The sequence below is a fragment of the Montipora foliosa genome, chromosome 12, assembly GCF_036669935.1.
Source record: "Montipora foliosa isolate CH-2021 chromosome 12, ASM3666993v2, whole genome shotgun sequence".
In the NCBI taxonomy this organism is placed as follows: Eukaryota; Metazoa; Cnidaria; class Anthozoa; order Scleractinia; family Acroporidae; genus Montipora; species Montipora foliosa.
Window position 1 is genome coordinate 29230249 of NC_090880.1, and position 20000 is coordinate 29250248.

At 39.7% G+C, this 20000-nt stretch overlaps 1 protein-coding gene and 1 long non-coding RNA gene across 2 annotated transcripts in view; both read left to right on the top strand.

The window, feature by feature from the left end:
• Window positions 1-5523, top strand: part of LOC137980095 (TNF receptor-associated factor 4-like) — a 22891-nt gene extending 17368 nt beyond the window's left edge. The window contains exons 4-6 of the mRNA XM_068827450.1: window positions 131-205; window positions 1053-1130; window positions 2148-5523. Of these exons, the coding sequence (XP_068683551.1) occupies window positions 131-205; window positions 1053-1130; window positions 2148-2780 (786 nt within the window). The 3' untranslated portion in view covers window positions 2781-5523. The remainder of the gene's footprint in view (window positions 1-130; window positions 206-1052; window positions 1131-2147) is intronic.
• An 8801-nt stretch (window positions 5524-14324) lies between these two features.
• LOC137979540 (uncharacterized) overlaps window positions 14325-20000 on the top strand; it is a 15450-nt gene continuing 9774 nt past the window's right edge. Inside the window, exon 1 of the long non-coding RNA XR_011118360.1 lies at window positions 14325-14390. This is a non-coding gene — a long non-coding RNA (uncharacterized lncRNA). The remainder of the gene's footprint in view (window positions 14391-20000) is intronic.

The following is a 20000-nucleotide window of genomic DNA, read 5'->3' on the forward strand; positions in this document are numbered from 1 at the left end:
AACTCTTTTGCGGTTTACAGGGGTTAATTCCGATCTCACCCATAGATCACTTTCTTGTGAAACGCATTTGAATATTTCAATAGAAAATGCGCTATATAAATTCATTACTATTACCATTACTTATTTTTAGGATCACGAGAATGACTGCCAAAGATTCCCCGTGAACTGTCCAAATGGCTGTGGAGAATCCATCCCAAGAGAGGAGGTTAGGCGTTTTAATGTGAATTTATAGTCTAGTGGCACTGAAACAGATAACATATATTTTTGTCATACATTAGGCCCCGTTCAGACTAGGTGCCCGTTCCCCGGTTCTTAGGAACGGGTCACTAGTCTGAACATAACCCTCAGGCCCGAGGCATAAATTTGAGCACCGTACCCGGGTACAAGCAATGGCTGCAGGGGTAGTTCTCGGGCACCGCGTTCCTGGGAACGGGAACTTGTCTAAACACACACTATTTTGTCCATGCTTCCCAGGGACGGCGAAGGGTATTTTGTATGGTGGGCGGGGCGGGGGCTAACAAGCAAGTGCCGGAGACGCCAACTTGTAAGGGGTTCTGGAGGAATTTTCCGCCAGAAAATTTTGATATCTTGAAGCTCGAGAATGCTTTCTTGTATTTATTGCGTGAAATTGGGGGGGGGGGGGAGGCTAAAGCCTCCCCAGCTCCCCCGGCTCCGGCTTCCCTGTGATACAGTCATTTTTTTGGTGGTAGAAATTGAGCTTTTAGAGAAGAAAGCAACCATTAAAAGGTCGCAGGCTGCTGGGCACGGTTTCGCAGAACGCTCACCTTGCACAGCGGGCACATCCTAACGCCTTACGGATGACAGCCGATTAAAGCCGATCACCTTACCGATAACCGAACCTCTGCGGAGGAGAGAGAGGAACGGGGCCATATTAGTTACTTTTACTATAGCTTCCTTGACGAATTCATTCTTGAATAATGTTTAGGTCACGTGATTCCCAGAGTGAAACAAATATTTTTAATTACGCGAGTTAGTGAGAACAATCTGTAAGCAATAAATTGAAACAATAACCTTTCATTTGTCCGATTTAGATTTGCTTGCATACTGGGGATAAATGTCCTCTGGCACCAATTCCTTGCCGCTATGCTGACATGGGCTGTACCAAAGAGGTAATTTTTACTAGAGGATTGCAGTTCATTTTCCAAAAGCTTCAAAATATGTTTCGATCCGAAAAGCAACTTCTGATGAAACAACGGATATCAAAATTAAGGAAGGGCCAAGTTATTGTACGTAAGACTTCAACGTTCCCTGAAACAAACGACTTTAATTTGAGTTAAGATATATACACAGGAAATTGTAGAACCTGAAAGAGTCCGAAAATTTTTTGGCTATGTCAAGAAACATTCTGCAACAGGTCAAATAAACTCGTTAAAATGCTTTGATGGAAAAGGTTTTATTTTACTCTATTTTAGATGCAAAGACGAGGATCAGAAAAAGTGCAAAATTATCCGAATAACTGACACTATAAGACGTCTTACGTGGACTAGCGAGATGATTAAAGTTATTCTCCCCATGTCCCTCTCCCATCACGAATAAGACTTTCAGGGGCCCCCAATAGACCTTTTCAGCTTGTACGTTTTGTTTTCCCATTTCAGACCACATGATGTTACTCTAGGGAACAGTGTCTTTCAAATGTCGTCTTATGCACGTGCATATGTATGCATAACTTATGAAAAAACAAAAGAAACATTCCCTTGAGAACATCACGTGGTCTGAAATGGGAAAACAAAATGTACAAGCCGAAAAGGTCTATTAAATTCCATTGGCCTCTGTAAATAACTGACTGGTTGTCTCTCTTCATTCGAGTTTTCTAAGCACTCCTATGTTTATTTGAAATGTTACTTTTTCTTATACGGCCCTACAAGCTACAATCTTTTAATATCAGTGTATCAAGAAAGGTTCTTTACGTATTTTTATTTGAGAAATAAATGTCCCATTATCCAAGGCCAAGCGCAGTATTTTGAAGACTTCGGAAAATGGCTCAAGCTATCACTAATATTTTTAATGGAGCCATTTGCCGTCCCTTTTTCAGAGACAATTTGTTGGCCGCGAAATTCTCGGCTGGAGAATTCAGTGGTCATTCAACTGTATTGAACTCAGTACTGAACAACCTTTTTTTCCGGCAGGTGCTGCAAGATGACATTGACTCCCATGTTGAATCTGAAATGCGACTGCATCTTGATTTAGTCTGTGTTAAGTTGAGGGATACAGAAGAAGAGTTGAGGAATACAGAAGAAGAACTACACAACACTAAACAGCTTGTGAAGAAACTTGAAGAGAAGATAGATGCTCTTGAAAATAAGACCGGCGTCTTTTTGTGGAAGATTCGTGGCTTCGATGAAATCTTGCAACAAGCTAAAACCGGCTACGAAGATGAGATAAAAAGTGCTCCATTTTATACAAGTGAATTTGGCTACAAGGTTAGAATGTCTTTGTATCCGAATGGTAACGGCAAAGGGAAGAATACCCATCTGTCGATTTTCATTATAATCATGAAAGGTGATTATGATTCCATTTTACAATGGCCTTTTCGTAAACGAGTAAAGTTTACATTGATCGAGCCAAAAGAAAATCCAGAGGACAGAAATAACATCTCTTCGACTACGGAAAGTCAAAATGAAGGCAAATGGAACTCCAAACCCAAGACAGAGGAAAATAGGGTAGCCAGGGGATTTCCCCAATTCGTGTCACATGATAAACTTATGAAAAGTGGCTACATTTTAGACGATACCATTTTTATTGAAGCTAGAATCGTTTAAAAAGTTCTTTTAAGTAAATAAACAGAAACAAAACTTTTCAAAGTTAAACTTAAAAAAATCGGCAGGCTGTGGGAATTTAGTTAGTGCAAGTAGCTGAACACCAACCTCGAACCCAGGCTGTCTCGCTTTTCCGGCTTTGTGATTTGTCAGGTGACCACCCAAAACTCAGAGAGGTTGGGGGCAGTTGTAGAGAGCGCAGTTGCCGTTTTAGAAAAAGGATTAGCACTCGGTCGTAAAATTTCTTTCTTTCTAGCGACAACTGGGCCTTGCAAAAACATTGAAAGGAATACCCAAGATAACCTGAAAAAAGAAACAGCAAGAATATCAAGAAACTTGGGCGATAAAAAGGACAAATTTGTATGCATTGTTTTAATCAAACGGACTCTTTAAGAAACCGTAACGGTCGTGTACTAATCAGAACGTAACTTTTCCTTGTAAAAGTTCTTTAAATTTGCTGACTTAATATTAAAGTGACTTAAGTTCACGTGAAGTTTTTTTTTCCCAACAGAAAGCAGGAACATATTTAAATAAATGATGCTTGGAAAAAGAAATAACTTTCTCTTTGTGTTGACTTTTCTGTTGGAAGAATGTGATGAAAAGTACTAGTTTGTTAAGTTGATTTGGAGCGAAAAGTGCAAAACAATTTCTTGTTTTCTTCCGCAACGCTTCTGTACCTCACTTTTGAAAATATTTAGCCGGTTCTTTCGAGACAAATACAAACAGAGACGAGGACGTCGTATGTCCCTGGTGGTCACGTGACGAGGTCCAATCGGAAACAAGGTCGGAGATCGCTAATTTTTTGCTTTGAGAATGAGCGGTTAAAAAATTGTCGCGTTCTAAACCAGTTTCATATCAACGAGTGCACGTATTCCGTGCGGAAAGATTGACGATGTCTACAATGCTCCAAACAACAATTTTTTTTGAAGTGTGAAAAAGTGCTAGCTTCAGAGAACTCTCTTCTTGGCATACTATTTAAAGGAGCTCTGTCACGGAAGTGTAGTTCATTTTGTGCACTTTTACCAATTAATCCCCCCTACTCGCTATGCAAATTAACGTTAACCCAGATTTTACTATCTGTGTGCTGTTATCGCTTGCCCACAAAACCAAAAATAGGTCCGCAATGCGTACATGTGTGGCTTACGAAATTAAGCTGCTTTGATGGGGGAGGTTACAAATTAAAGGATCTGTTTTGTCATTGAGTTTCTATTAGTAGAGCTTGTATCTGATTACGGTTAGTTTTCAATATTGTTCCTCTCAATCAATACAATAAGATAATTGACATACATCCGTCCTGAAATGCTTATTTTCAAGATGAGGGTTATTGGGTAAAGTTTTATGGAGGTGTCATTTTGACAACAGAGGTTGCGCATGTAACCTGAGGATTTAAGGAACTGAAAAAATGTCAGCATCATGTCCTATAGTGGGCTTATAGATTCAGTCATGATTTTGTTTACGCAACCAAGTGGAATTGAGTTCTGAGTTTGTCCAGGGCAAGTGTTGTGAAGTCAACTCCAGGGAAGCATTCCGTATGAATGCTTTTGGCATTTTGTGTACCAGTGCAAGAGCACAACACTTTGCAGAAGGGCTGGGACATACAGGAAATGATGTAACCTTTGCTAGAAGCCACATTGGGAGCTTGATTTGGTTTGAATGTACGTCTAATTTTTGACAATACATGCATGTAAAGTATCATAATGCTAAATTTTCAATAAAGAAACACAGAAAAATTTAGTTGATGTAAGTGGCTACTGGGTTGCAAGTGGAGGAATTTGGGAAAAAAAGATAGACGCATAACAATATCTGAACACAAGCAATATTTTAATAACTCATATGTTGAGTAGTGCTTATTAACATTGCTAATAATTTTAAGCCAATAAGATTAACAATTTTACCTGGAGGTTTTAAGAAAAAGTTCAACAGAATTCAATGTACAGGGAAGTTCATGATGGTATCATATGACTTTAAATACCAGAATCGTTGAAGTTTTCTTATTATGGACCTTGTAATTTTATGTCAGTGTGTTTACCAAGTTCAAGCTATGTGGAAACATGAAATAAATAGATGAACTTGACATTATGCAAAGTGCTAATCTACTGTACAAAAAGGTCCAAAATAAACATTGTGAGCAAGTGTAGTACACAAATTGGGTAAATCAAAACACTACTTCATTCCATATTTTGTATTGTCCAACAACTTGTTTCAATGTTGGTAAATAAAAGACATTCATGTAAAGCATCATAATTGAAACGCGACAAAGCATCTTTTGTTTTAAGGAAATTGTCATGAAAGCCGATTCTTGATCGGTATTGTTCAACAGAGATTCCCATGTTACTTACTTCTGACGAAATCGTGGGCTAGCAGACTCTTGTCAACTGTGTGTGGATGATTCGTCCAATTCGATTCAACAACAACATTGAGCAATGACAACACAAGCACAGGAGAGTCTCTTTTGCTTTCAAGTAACTTCAGAGCCTTTCAAATACTTTCAGAAACTTTCAGATACTCAAGCAGGTCTGTTGAGCAGATTGAAGCCGTTAAATGTTGGCTTGCGAGAGTCAATAATGACTCGTAAGTTTTCATGTGACGCAACCTGTACCAAAGGTCCAGACCGTGAATTGAAATGTTGCCCTGTGAGAGCACAACTCCTCGCTGTAATCCGAACTTAGAAGACAAGCCGACTGTAGGGAAGGCGGCGTGTAAAATCCAAGCAGCAAAGAAGAACGAATAACTAGATAAAAAACGATCTTCGACAACACGCTGTATTACACCCACAAAATGGCCGCTTTCTGAAGCTTAGAAGTTTACGTACTTAGCCGAGCGTAGACTGGGGCCTGTCTTCGACGATAGTAAACCACGTGACAGCCACTCTGTTCACCAATAAATATCTTGGGCCATGGCATTGAGTGGTTTACACTTCGTGTAAGCCACACAAAAATACGGCCTACCAAACCTCGCTTTCATGTATTAGAACCTAGGTAGTATGGCAAGCCGTTTATTTAAAGAATTGAACATATATATCTAAGATTAAATTTTGCTACAAACTGCTTGCCATTCTTAGGTCGTTCCGCGTGTCCGCCACTTTTGAATACGGTGTATGGATTTGTGCATTATGACGTACGTACAAAAACCGCAGATTCTCGCTCGCAAACCACAGACGGGAGATCTTTAGTCCGCTTGGATTTTAAGTTTTTCCTCTTGCTGTAGATTTCATCCCTTTTCTCTCTTCGAGTAAATTTAACAATTAGTCGGTCTTTCACTTTCTTCGTTGGTGGTAAACGATGAGCGATCGATATATCGTTTACGTCGAGATCTACTCCCATAATTTCAGACATCTCTTTCACCAGAAACGCTGGGTTGTCGTTAGGTACGACTTGACCTCCACACTATAACCATCGTTGCGGAGCTTGTTTATGTCTTCCTCGATCTCTTGAATTTGGCTTTTCACCCCTTGGTTGTGTTCTTTTAAGTTCTTGATCGTCAATATCACAGTGTCGTATTGCTTTTGCTTTGAAATAAAATTTTGGGACTTTTCAATTTCTTCAAACCTTTTGTTGAGGTCGAGCAGACGAGCCTTTAAAGCGAGTCGATTTCCTTGCGGATTTCCTTTCGGATATTAGGCAGAAATTCTTGTGTCCACAGCTCTTTTAAACTTTCCACAGTAAAAATCATTCTCGAAATTTTAATTTTATATAGTTAACCCCCCCGGGGGGGGGGGGGGGGAATCCCATATGAAACAGACGGGGAGATCGTCGGAAATTTTGAATTTAACCCCTAAAGGAGACCAATCTAGGCGTAGCTTAAGCAAATTTTGACCCCTAAAAGAGACCGTTTGAAAACACAAAAATACGGCACGCAATGAGTTTTAATGATAAAAAGGCATAATCATCGAATGCTTTTATATAAAAAGAAAATTTTAAAGGAGATTTGACTTCTGTTTCTCTTCGCGTAATTCTGTGTTACTTCGCGGAACCCTAAACGAGACCTTGGTGGCATAAAATATTGGAGCTTTGCCCGGAACACCCTAAGCGAGACCAAAATCCAAAATTTACACCCCAAAGCGAGACGACGAGCATCCCCGTCTGTTTCCCCCCCCCCCCCCCCCCGGGAGTTAACCTCTGTAAAAAACTCTGTATAAACTCACACCCGACTTTCACCTTCCTACAACAACTTTGTACATAACAGAGTATGATTGTGGGAGTACTAAAACCTCAAAGACCTGCTCCAAAGATCAGATCTACAAAGAACTAGTATATGAAGATGACGCTTTTGTATTGGTCGAAGTCATAGTGGAGCTTGACAAGTTTGCTTAGATCTAGTCCCTTGTTTAAATCTCTCGAAGTTATAAAATTTTTGGATCTAGTAACTTTTTATTTAGCAACCTTGATGTATCGATATCATAACCAATTACTACCACCTGTCTTTATTTCTTTCTTCACTAAAATAACACAGATCCATAACTATAATACAAGGCTTGCTGCAAAACAGTCTTACCGGTATCTCCCAAAAGCAAGAACAAATTACGGAATATTCAATATCAGATTCCAAGGCCCATCAGTTTGGAATTCCATTAACGAAGATATTTTAAAATCATCTCCATTGTTTTTGTTTAAAAAGAAAATGAAACAGCAATTTATCAAAGATTACTAGACCTCTATACATCGATTTTGTAATTTTAAGATATGAAATAAAAAATACTCTTTTGAAATAATAATACTCTTTTGAAACGTAAGAATTTTCGTCGCTTTAATATACTGGTAGTTTACTTAACTCTATTTATCTCTATTTCTGTGTGTATCTATGTTTGTTTGTTCTTGTGTCCCTGACCTGAACATTTTGTAACATCTTTTCTTTTAACTGGCTGCCCGGCCTTTTTCAACTTTTAGGTTATTCGGGCAGCCAGCATCCCTATTATCTGTACTATTGTTATTATTGTCATGATAATTATTGAACAATTGTTATTAGTTTATTGTAACTATAGGGTGAAATAAAGTATTGTTGTTGTTGTTGTTCTACATGTAGATGGTAGTTTGACAGAAGAAAAGATTTGTTTACATGTAACTGCTGGGGCATATCACTTATGAATTCCCTATGGAAGAGGAGCATTAAACAGCTGCCTCGAGGCAGAAGCTAGACTGCTCACAATCCCCTATTTTTCCGTTTGATCCTCGGGATCGAGCACAAACTTTCGCCATCTTTGTTTTTAAAAGCGAGCGCGAATTGGGGAGAGCGATATAACTATCGAGTGGGTGGGGGGAGTGGAGGGGTTTTTTTTTTTTCCTGCCAAAACCCCTCCACTCCCCCCACCCATTCGATAGTTATATCGCTCTCCCCAGTTCGCACTCGCTTTTAAAAACAAAGATGGCGAAAGTTTGTGCTCGATCCCGACGATCAAACGGAAAAATAGGGGACTGTGAACAGTCTAGGCAGAAGGAGATTGAAATGGTTTGCTTGAGCAGAATCATCGTACTTTACATTATAGTGATTGGACTCTCAGAGTTTTTAGAAAACAGTAGCGGCTCGAAAACCCTTGGATTTTTCTCATTTAAACAAGAACTTAACCTATGGATTTCCTCATGTTTCTCATCGCTCATTTCATACCTCCAAAGCGCAATAGCTCTGTAAAAACAATTTCCATCTCCTCTGACAACGACTTCACCTTTGAGGAGGTATATTTAAAGACGCCATAATTCGTTAACGAAAGACGTAACTAATAAGAAAACAGCCTAGACACACTAAAAAGGCTTCATTGGGTTATTTCCTCCAGATTTGTACCTAATTTTGTAGTATTTCGAGACCATGACGAGATGTCAATTTCACAACATTAAAATTAAACCTAAAATAGGGATCCTCACGCGAGCAAGGTTAATCCGAGTGAATTTTATGTCATATTTCACGGTTATTCAAACAAAAACTTACACTTGCCGCATATCAACATTGCCCAAATCGACTTCTGATAAATCTGTGTCGAAAAGAGCGTTGATCTCTATCCAAAATCGTTTTTTCGACGTCGAAGTAAGTTTCCGCCATGCATGTTCTTTACAGCGAATGCCCCCCTGGCGATCCCAGAACCCTTTGCGTATAAACAGGCATCCGATTCTTGCACATCATGGCGGAAGCTGAAGCGAACCCTTTACCTAGCGGCTACGATGACAAGTTTGTAGATGCCGTGGAAGACGATTTCCACTGTCCAATATGCCAGCTTGTGTTAAAGGAGGCTGTTCAGACGGGGGTGTGCGGTCATCGATTCTGCAGACAGTGTCTTGAGCGACATTTCACTAGGTAATTCGCGTCTTAAACTTAATAGCGAGTTGTAGTTTGTTCATCTTAGTGGCGGAAAGATAAGCGTGGCCTCTACTTGAGAAAATAATAGATAATACCATTGAGGATGTAACTTTTAACAAAAACACGACACTCGTAAGGTTTAAAATCATTTCTCGGCGGATACGTACGTTTGCCATGTTCAGATGTGAATAGAATAGAACATGGTATACTGTGGTATAAACAAAAAAGAAAGTGCAATGATAGTGACAGGAATAAGGAAAATTTATGACACTAATAAATTAAAATCTCTTGGAATAACAAAGCGCCGCTGCTCGGATGGAGGAAGCGGCCATTTTATTCCTCTTTGACCGTGTACCGAATCGTAACGATACACTTCCTCTTCTCACAGAAAACACGATAAATGCGCGTTTCTATAATCAAAACTAAAAAAATAAGGAACTAGACCCTCCGTGAGGGTACACTGGGTTGCCTGTGGTACGTGCAGCGTTCCACGCAATTTTTTTCAAGTTGGGGGGGGGGTCACTCAGAAGTCATACCAGAAGTCATACCACTCGATGTATAAAATCTTTCTTTCCTTACAAGGACCGTATTAATCGTTCACGACAATCCAGAGTTATTTACAGAGCAAATTGTTGGGATTGTAATAGTTTTTACATCGGTAAAACTAAACGGCGGCTTCACGATAGAAAAACCGAACATTTTAAGGTCCTAGCTAAAAATGACAATACTTCAGCCATTGCTGACCACGTCAAGGCCACTGGACATAACATCAAGTGGGATCATTTTGATATTTTAGCGAAGGGCAAAACTGACTATCATTGTAAAATAAAAGAGACCTTCTTTATTCAAGAACTTGAGCCAGCTTTCAACGTCAACGTCGGAAGTGAAATGCTGATGCTTTATTAATCTTTTCTGTTTTTATTAATGTTATAATTATTATTATTATATATTTTACTGTTAAGTATTTGCTTAATCTAGGTTCCAGTCCCCTCATCCGCTTTGTTATATATAAATAGCTGTTTTAAATTTCAAAGGTTACTTTTGAAAATGTATGAAGAGCACATACGAAACGTCAAGTCATAGTTAAAATGAACAAGTTCAATATGTTTATCACTGCTGTCTGTGTCTTATTTTTGATCATACCAGAAGTCATACCAGCAGAGGCCGTTTGGCTCACAGGTCCTCACACGTTCGTACGACGAAACAGATCCTTTTCTGAGGTTAAAAACCTGGCTACCGGCCTATTAATTAATCATTTGTCAGAAAGAAGAAATTCCTGTCCTCTTTAAAAAAAATTGACACGCATTGCTTACGTGTGGTAGTGAAGTAACACAGCGATTTATTCCATAATGTCAACTGAGCTGTGTGTTGTCTTCCAGGAGATTCAAGTTGTCCTTGCGTAATCTGTAGCTCTAACAGTGCACGATATTGTTTTGGTATTGTCTATCATTGTAGTGCCATGGTAGGAGTCTTCGGTAAATAGCCTGAGGAGACATGTGGTTACTAGCAAAGTACTGAGCCCAGAAAGATTGAAGAAAATAAATGGGAAGTGAAAAACATTGTCTTCTGGGATGACATGTTGACAGTTGTCTTTGCGTAATATGTAGGTCTAACATTACACGATATTGTTTTGGTATTGTCTATCATTGTAGCGCCATGGTAGAAGTCTTAGATAAATAGCCCTTGAGAAGACATGTGGTTACTAGCAAAGTACTGAACCCAGAGAGACTGAAGAAAATAAAAGGGAATCGAGAAACATTGGCTTCTGGGCTGACATGTTGATCATGCAACTTCTTTCCACCACAAGTGTAAGCGTGCACTGACAGCATCTGACAGCTTTGTAAACAAAAGTTGAAAGCTGAGCGACCTAAGAAATATACCACTCAGTAACAGAAGCATAGGACCGAAAATTCTATTTTAATGCTATCAGATGCGAACCAAGCAAGATACAGATTTTGTTAGCTTGCTTTATGCAAAACAAATATTGATGTAAAAGTAAATAAATATGGATACACAATTTTTAAGAAGAGCAGAAGGAAGTTTCAGGACGGTCGATCGAGCATAAAATATTTTGCCATCGGTAACAAAATCTACGACATGAAAACAACATTAAACTTGAACCACGAATATAAAAAGTTACCATCAGCGAAAAACAGTTTGGGAGATTTTAGTTGTTTTGTTGTAATTGTACAAGTTTGGCTGCACCGAGTAAATCGCACATCAAATTCAGCGGGCGCAGTGATCAAGTTACCGCGTTATTTTACCGCGGCATGTTTACTCGCGAAACAGTGAAGCATCTGTATCAAATGATGCCAAGCTACCGGGTTTTTGTTTTTGTTAGTTTTCTTTTTCTTTCGATTGTTATAAATTTTGACAAGAAATGTGCAAATTCAACACAAAGATCACAATCGCCCAACTCTCAGAGGTTGACCATTGTTTCTGGAAAATCAAAAATTTACTCTCCAAGACAAGGTTATTTATCACCAGGTAATTCCATCGTTTTGGTAATAGCAGCTACTTTATTATTCATCAGCGTCACAATCTTTTGCCGATTTTGGGGGTCATTTTGTTGAAACTCAAGCACGCTTCCAACAGACCTGTTTATTTTCGTGACTTATGCGTTACCACAAAAATTCTCCCCGTATCACATTTCAGCACCTGTATGCAAATTTGCTAAGCTCGAAAATTACACAACATGACAAATTTACAAAAGCTGGAAATTTCACTGAAATATTTTCCACCGAAACATTTCTTGAAACAAGCAACATATTTGCTATAAGAGGCAAGAAACCCTTCCTATTTCAGTTGCGTGCGTGCAAGCGAAACACACAATCACAAAGCATACGCAATTAAATAAATTTCTGACAGTTCACATTCAACCCTTTTCGAAAGAACCTTGACCGTAAATAATAAAGCACAAAAGAGACAACAAGCTTTCATTCAAGTAATTTTTCACTGCCACATTTCCATTTTTTTTTTTTTAACCTTTGCAGAGTTGAGTACAAAAGGAATGTTACTTGCCAGACAAACAGGCAAACTTTAAATAGATGCGACTTCAGTAAACACTGTGAGACACACAACAGAGATCACAGATCTACTTGTGGTGTTCGATTCCTTCTCTGTCTTTGTTGAACCCGAAAGTTACCAGAGAAATTTCCATTTGGTTTCAGTGTTGTACGTAACACCACCTTGGCGAAATATTAGAAGTACAGCATATTTTGATTTCGGCTCGACGGGCGAAAGATTCACGCTGTCAAGGTCCATTGCTCGTCGCTTTTTTAAGATTCCAGATCTTTATGTTTCACCGCCTGTCTTGACGTTCCATTCCTGAGCTCCATGTGGGTATATTTTCTTTAAAGATGTACTAAAAAGCCATTCGCGTTACAATGACTTTCGACGCCATTACAGGTTAATTGTGCAGAGCAAACTACGCATTACCCCAGCCCCCTCAAACCTAACAAAATACGCACAGAAGACTCTATGCACAAAGACACCACTTAGCAGGGGAGTGACAGGCAAGACTTTTCCCGACACGGAAAAAAATAACAAAAAAACCCACGAAATGAAACCGGGATTCCGACTGGGTTTGGCAACCCAGTAATTATCAAGCCTTTTGAGATTTTTCTCAAATTTTTAGTTTGATAAGGTTTTTCGTCTTGTGATAAAATAAGGTTGAATTTCTGAGCTTTTGCGTGACACGATATTAAAATTGCGGTTGAGAATGCTATCACATAGGTTATCCGCTGAAATTTTACAATCTGAACCAGAGAGGTATCCAGAGTGCGTCATTGCGTCCTGGGACGCACTCGTTTTCCTTTTAGACGAATAGAATATCGAACAAAGGGTCCAGTTGGACGCAGAAAAAAATTGAATCTTTATGCAAATTACGAACGCCAGGAAAAACATGCGAACGGCGTATTTCACAAGGAAATTGAACATTGCCATTTCTCACATCGGAGAAATGATCGAGTTCCTGAAATTTCAAGGTGAGCTGTTATTTTCGGATTTTTGTAGTCGAATAATTTCATTTTGTCAACCATTATGTCCAGCTTCATCGTGAATTCGCACGTGTTGCGTGACATGATCTGAGCTGTTTTTTGTGTGAGACAATCGGCGGCACTTTCAATCTGCCGCCAGTCAGTGATAATAAAACATTTCAGTCGAAGTTCAGTTTGTTGCATGCTTTTCAAGTGAATTCCAAGCATTAGTTCGCTTATTGTGAGTGAAATGACGGAGAATCCAAAGGCAAAGTATATAAATTTGCGTAATTTTTTAATCGCTTCGTGACTATTTCAACGTTTTTAATATGACAAGGGTGTGGTATTTCCTCAAGGATGACACCAGTCGAAACGGTACTCCATTTTAGGAGAGAAAATAAAATTTATCCTCAAGTGCTGACGTTCTTCATAAAACCAAAAACTTGGCTATTTCACGTTGTTGATTTGCTGACGACGGCAACGAAATGGACAAAAGTGAAAAGCGCTCGTGCAGGGCGTGCAAAGCTATTGTTTTTACCCACTAAATATGCAAATTCGTCACGTTCTCGTTGCCGTCGCCGTTGTCGTTGCTTAAGCTCCCTATTAATTCCGGGCGCGCACGTGTCATTGTCTTGGTTCTTGTTTTGCACGTAATTTGTCTGTTTTCCAAATTATGCAACTTTTCTTCGGAGTGAGTGAGTGAACAGTCATTGTATGAGAATAAGTACTCACATAGATGTTTATGAGCTCCCTCAGAAGACGACTACTGGCTTTTTATAGCAAAACTCGATGACATATGTTTTTGCTAGCTTCCGGCTGTGATATTTGTGCCCCTAAGAGGGACACAAACATGATGTCTCCATACAAAGCCTTATAAATTTGAGTAAAACATTTCTTCGAATATCTCCCGCACGAAACATCGCACAGACCTGAACCTTTGCGAGACTGTTTGAATATTCATCTTCTTTTATCTATTTGATTCTTGACTTTATTTGTTCAGTGGTTTTGATGATGGTGTGACAGTGAAAACCGGCAATTGTTCTTCCATTATTCGATTCTCACGTAACAAAAACTTTAATTGACGTCACGCAACTCCCGGTCACGCCGGTGGGAAGGGCGCTAATCACGAGCAAGTTTCGTGTCTATTTTTACTCGCAGGGTTGTGGTTGAGGTTTTATATTCAACTTTGTTATTTAAATTTTAGTTTTACACCTTTAAATGAACTAATGCTCATTCTGTGCAACGTGATAAAATGAAAATAAACTACTTCTTCTACTTGATAAACAGACAGGAGCGTGATAGACAAGAGCCAAAGTGTCCTTTGGACAATATCGTCCTGAATCGTGATAAAGTAAGTGGCTTCTGTTTAAAAACAAGTGTATTGATTGTTTGATACCCTTAACAAGGTAACAAACAGTACTTGTATTTTGGGAGTTGTCGGTATTAAGAGTGAGTCCACGAGAGCACCAGGCAGTGCTGCTACATGCCATCTCACTGAATTCCATGAAACTCTGCCAGTTTAAAGGGTCTACCCCAAAACTGAAAACTACAACCTGGTTTGTGTTTTGGATCTTTCAGGGGGGGGGGGGGGGGGGAGATAGGCCACCCCCCTGGATTTATCAGCTTTTACCATGAAAATTGCTTCAAATTGGGCAAAATATATGAAGCTCTCAGCACAACTGAATTTGACCTATTGATTTGAGGGTATACACACATATTGATACATCCTTAGTAAACACAAGGAACAAGTGTCAGTCAGTTTGATTGACGGCTTGTCAATCAACCGAGGCAAATAAGTGAGTGCGTTGTGATACACTTTGAAAAATTCAAATATTTGATGATTTTGAAGTCAAATATCTCCCGTTGCCAAAAAGCCTCAACAGTAATTTTTATGCCCCTTTGTAGTCCATTATTTCGTCTCTTAATAACATCAAAAACATTTTTGGGCACTCCCGTTTTTTCGGTTCAGATGCCACTTATAAGCAGCACATAAACGCGTTTCTTTCAACTTCACTTGTCACACAATTCTTCGCGGCCACTCTGGCAGACAAACCCAAATGTTCGAGCTTCTTATACGAAAAATTCATCAAGGAGGCTAAGAAATAATAAAAACTTTTGATATTTTGAGAAGACATCGAAGATTCACGTTAAAAAAAGAGATGCGTGTCACCAAAATATCGATGGCAAATTCGCGATATTTCTGTTTCGAGGTTGCTATTTTAGAGATTTTGCTTCTCAAAATCAGCTAATTGCTATTGTACGACATGAAACATTCACAATTGCTTTATTTAACTGTTTAGTTTCGTAACTGGGTTTTCACAGTTTCCCAGCTGGGGGAATTTCAGGGTCACATGTCAAGTGCTTGTTGACAAGCAAATTCCAGTGCATACAGAAAATAAAAGGAAGAGAAAATCTGCCAACTAGCATATACGGGAAAGCCAGACGATCTAATAAATTCGTAATTTAAGCTTGCGGGAAAGAAGATTAGGATCGATAGGGTTGTTGTCGCTTAACATCATCGAACATTTCATAACATTCCACGTGCGTAACGCTTAGAGAATGTAGCGTGACCTGATTAACCTCTATTTACATTTCAACAACTTTCTCATCCACTCCGCTAGATAACATCATGAAGTTTGTATTGATGTGTTTTTTCCCATACTTGACTGTAAACTATACAAGAACTCAATTTTAACCATATCTCCACCCCTTTCCGGTGTCATTTTGTTTTGTATTGCTGCTTTTGAACGCATCTGTTGTTATTTTTGAAAGCCGGTGAAACTTAAGACTTGATGCCGACAAGTGTTATGATTATATTCTAGGAACCGCGAAAACATGCGCAAACGTTTTAGAGAAAAGAAAAAAAATCAAGCCTGATAAATCTGCTGTTAACTCCTGAAGGGAAACCTATGCCAGTAAAAGATAACCAATTCCAGCCCTACATCATTTAAACTCAGCCTAAAGCCGAGCCCTCTAAGCTGTTAGACCCTGAAATTAAAATCACATAATCGCCAATCAAAGAATTCACACTTCCGGCAAAAGTATTCACTCCCTCACTTCGGCAACTGCCTTGATCGCATTCCGTCGGTCATTTCAAGTACGCATTCAAATTGTGAGATTTGCGATAGCTCAGTTATCGTGTTCATTTACCAGCCTCTGTGGAAACAAATGTGATATTTCTTCGCGCTGGCCAGGACGGCAGCAACTTGTACCCCTGAGTTCATGCGTAGACAACATAAAAGAACATCTGAGAGACGTCAAAGTATAACAAACGAGCGTTGCATCTGAGAAGGAGCTTATTCTGGCTCGCGTTGGTTTATTTGATGATTCTGACGGCCGCGATTTCACAATATGCCCCAAACATGGAGCAGAACTTGGAGTAAGATTCAGAACTACAACTAAGTGCCAGCATCCCTTACATGGAAATCAGAGACGAAACGTTGAGAGGGGGATAACACTCAAGATGGCAAAAGAAATCAAAGCAAAGTGGAACACTGTTGTCCCAGTTTGTGCAGGTATTTTAGATAAAGCTTTGCTATCTATAGATATTAAGAACCTAAGTTTGTAACACTTTTAACAGACTGGGGCAGTAGGTGCATCCACTACAATGACTGCATTAAAAATAATTCGATTCTGGAAAGCTGACACGAGCTCCAATAATGAAGAATTGGCACACTTACTTTGATTTGATTTGATTTAATTTAGCAATTTATTTTAATATATAATTGCTAGGCATATGCAGAAACTGTAGAGGTGCTCACACAGACAATATGGAAAAAGGCGAACTGGACTCTAATGTTACAACCTTGGCAACAGGATCGTTTGTGCCCTCTGAAACTCCAGTTCCAAGTGGGGAAGAGTCCATGGATCAGACTACAGGACCATCTGGAGAGCAGGGAACAGAAGAGATGCCTGAGACAGCTGAAGAGGAACTGGTGCTACCGCGTTTGCGCGTGCGATTTCAAGATGATTTTTTAAGTCAGGTAATAAAGACTACAGAAGATTGATCATGTGTTTACTCATTTGAATTTATAACTTTTGGTTTAAGATACGGTAGAATTTCAGTTGTTGTCTTCTAACCTTAACCATTGCTGCTATTGTTATCTTTGACTCATTCTTCCTCTTCCTCTTTTAATAATAGTAATAATAATAATAATAATAATAATAATAATATTATTATTATTATTATTATTATTATTATTATTATTATTATTATTTCACTCACTCACTTGGTCGCCCGTAGGCGGACGAGCACATGGCTCCTTCGACAAACAAGATATCTCATCAACGCTTGATGTTCCTGTGTCCCTCTTTAGCGTTGCGATGTAGTCCTGCTTGGGCCTGCCTCTCCCTCGACGTCCATGTGTTGGTTCCCATAACACTAAGCGCTGGGTACTGAGCTCAGAGTGTTTATAACAGTATTACTATTGTTATAATTATGACTATCTTTATTGTTGTTATTATTATCACTGTTACTATAATCTTTATAAGAGGGCTTTCACTCACGGGCTCAGTAACCTTCTTTTACCACCGGAACAAAAGAAAACATTTATATGATAATGGAGCTCAATTCCGGGAGGATTAGTTGGGGACTCATGGCGCCTCCTTTCCTTTGTTTGGGAGTACCAACCTGGCTGCCGTGACGTCACATGAAAACACTGTATAGGTAGAAATCGGCTTAGCGAGCCCATGACTATAGGAGCGAACAACTCCAACACTAAGCCACGCTTTGTCACGGCATTTTTACAGACCGATATATTTTTGGACTACCCTTTCCGCAAAAAAACAAAGGCAGTTCAGGTTCGGTGAAGCTATGACGTCAAGTCAGTTTTTATGTGATTGGTCATCGGGCTCCTGCAATGGGAGCGGGAGCGCAGCGGTCCATTGTCCAAGGAAAATTGGGTTTTCGGACGAAAATTTGTGCCTGGAGAATAGCACTGTTGTTCGCTGCTAGTCATGGGCTCCTGGCTTTGCTTATAGTTCGGGCGTAGATTAAGTTGCCTTCATTGTTATTTAAGTAGCCAAAAAGGGTTGTTTTGTTTTTCTGCAGCAAAGCGATCCGAATTCGGACATCTTGTCGTCATCATCCCAAGGGTCATCGGCAGAAGTAGAAACGTCTCGTGAGTGGCAACCCACCCCGCGAGTGGAACATCAGCTGCAATACCTCAACAGTTTCCTGCTAAAATCAACTGATGGCCCGATAAGTCCAGTTAGGTCTCAATGTAAGTCCGATGTTATGACTGTCTCATCGTCAACGCAGCGTTACTACTGAAAAAAAGCCCACCAAGCTGTTGAAACCACTCTAGAGGCTATTGCACCGGGGAATTCAAGCTAATTCATCGTGGTTGCTTCAGCAGGTTTTCACAAAGCACCAAAGCGGACGAGCAATCTCTGCTGCTTCCGAGGAGGAAAGTCTGGTATCTAGACTCGTGACCCTTTACAATGAAGCCAACTCTTGGTACACACAACAGCAGATTCTGTCCCTTTTCGCTAGCAACTACTCTAAGACAGAATTACTACAGCTGGTGCCGGGACTGACCAAGTTCAGGATTGACGAGGCCAGGACACATGCCTTTAGGACTAAGCCAGGACAACTCGTAGAGCCGCCAACCATCACTAGAACAAGGCTTGATCCCGCTAAGGTTGACCATTTCTTGGACTTTATATCCAGTCCTTCGTTTCTACAAGATGTAGCATATGGAACGAAAATGCTAAAGCTGTCAAGTGGAGAGACAATTGAAATCCCAAACGTTGTGAGAACAGTCATCTCCTCCCGCCTCATACAGCTGTATCAGACGTATTGTGTAGAAACGAGCTTTAAACCGTTAGGGAAATCAACGATCTTCAATATCCTTAAGGTATGTATGGATTCCGAGGCCCCATCTTATTCTACAGTTTTCATGCGCACATAATTGGATTTCACTCTATAAGTTAAGTTATGTAACATTAAAGCTAACGTAAACTGCTGGTTTCGTTTTATAGTGTAATTGGCTGTTACCCTCGCATTCCAAAATTTAATAAGCGATTAATAACGATTTACGCTTCAGATGGGTGCAGGAAAAATGAGTGAGAGAATTAGTTCATAAAGATCTCACTATTGCGGCCTTTAAAATTATCTGTGAACAATAATTGTCTCGCTTTTAGTAAAAATATAAGGTTACAGATTAAGGCGAATGTTTTCAATTTTTGCGTGTTTTTAATTATTAGACTGGTAAAATGTTTTGCGGCGGGAAACTTGAAATTCAGATCCCCTTCAAAAGCAGCTGTTGTTTTTTACGACGTACTCTTGTGTGGGTGTCCTACATGATCGACCAAGGAATTTCATAAATTACTGAGGCCCTCCCAGGGGTTTTGGGGATTAAGGGAACATGGCTAATTTGAACTGGTGAACAGGGAAACAATGTCAAAATATTTTAGGGAACAAGGGAACCAGGAAACAAAAACAATTTTGACCAATTTTATAAGCTGGGAACAAGTTTGAAAGTAAGTTGGGGAGAACAAGGGAACACAAGCAAACATTTAAAGGGAAGAAGGACCCCTTTCCCCCCATCCCGGAGGGCCTCAGTACTTACAATCATTTAAGTCACCTGGTCGCATGCTATTTATGACCTGTGCGTTTTTAACTCATGGTATCGTATTAATGCAGGCCTTCAAGACGAAGAGGCAAGAGGAATTGTCTCGCGTCTCCGAGATGGTAGACGCTATCTGTCTACTGACTTCAAGCTGCACATCTCGAATGAAACACCCTGTGCCGATCATTGCAGTGTGTACGCGCTAAGCGGTGATGAAGCCGAGTACCGTGGAACCTGTTCCCATCAGCATAACATCAGCTGTGACCAATGTAGTGACTTGAGAGATGCCATGTTGGACATCCAAGTTGCATTATCTAACCTTAAGTTGAGGTAGTATACATTTATGTAGTGATTAATGTATAACCAACGTCTGAAAGAAAATTCACACA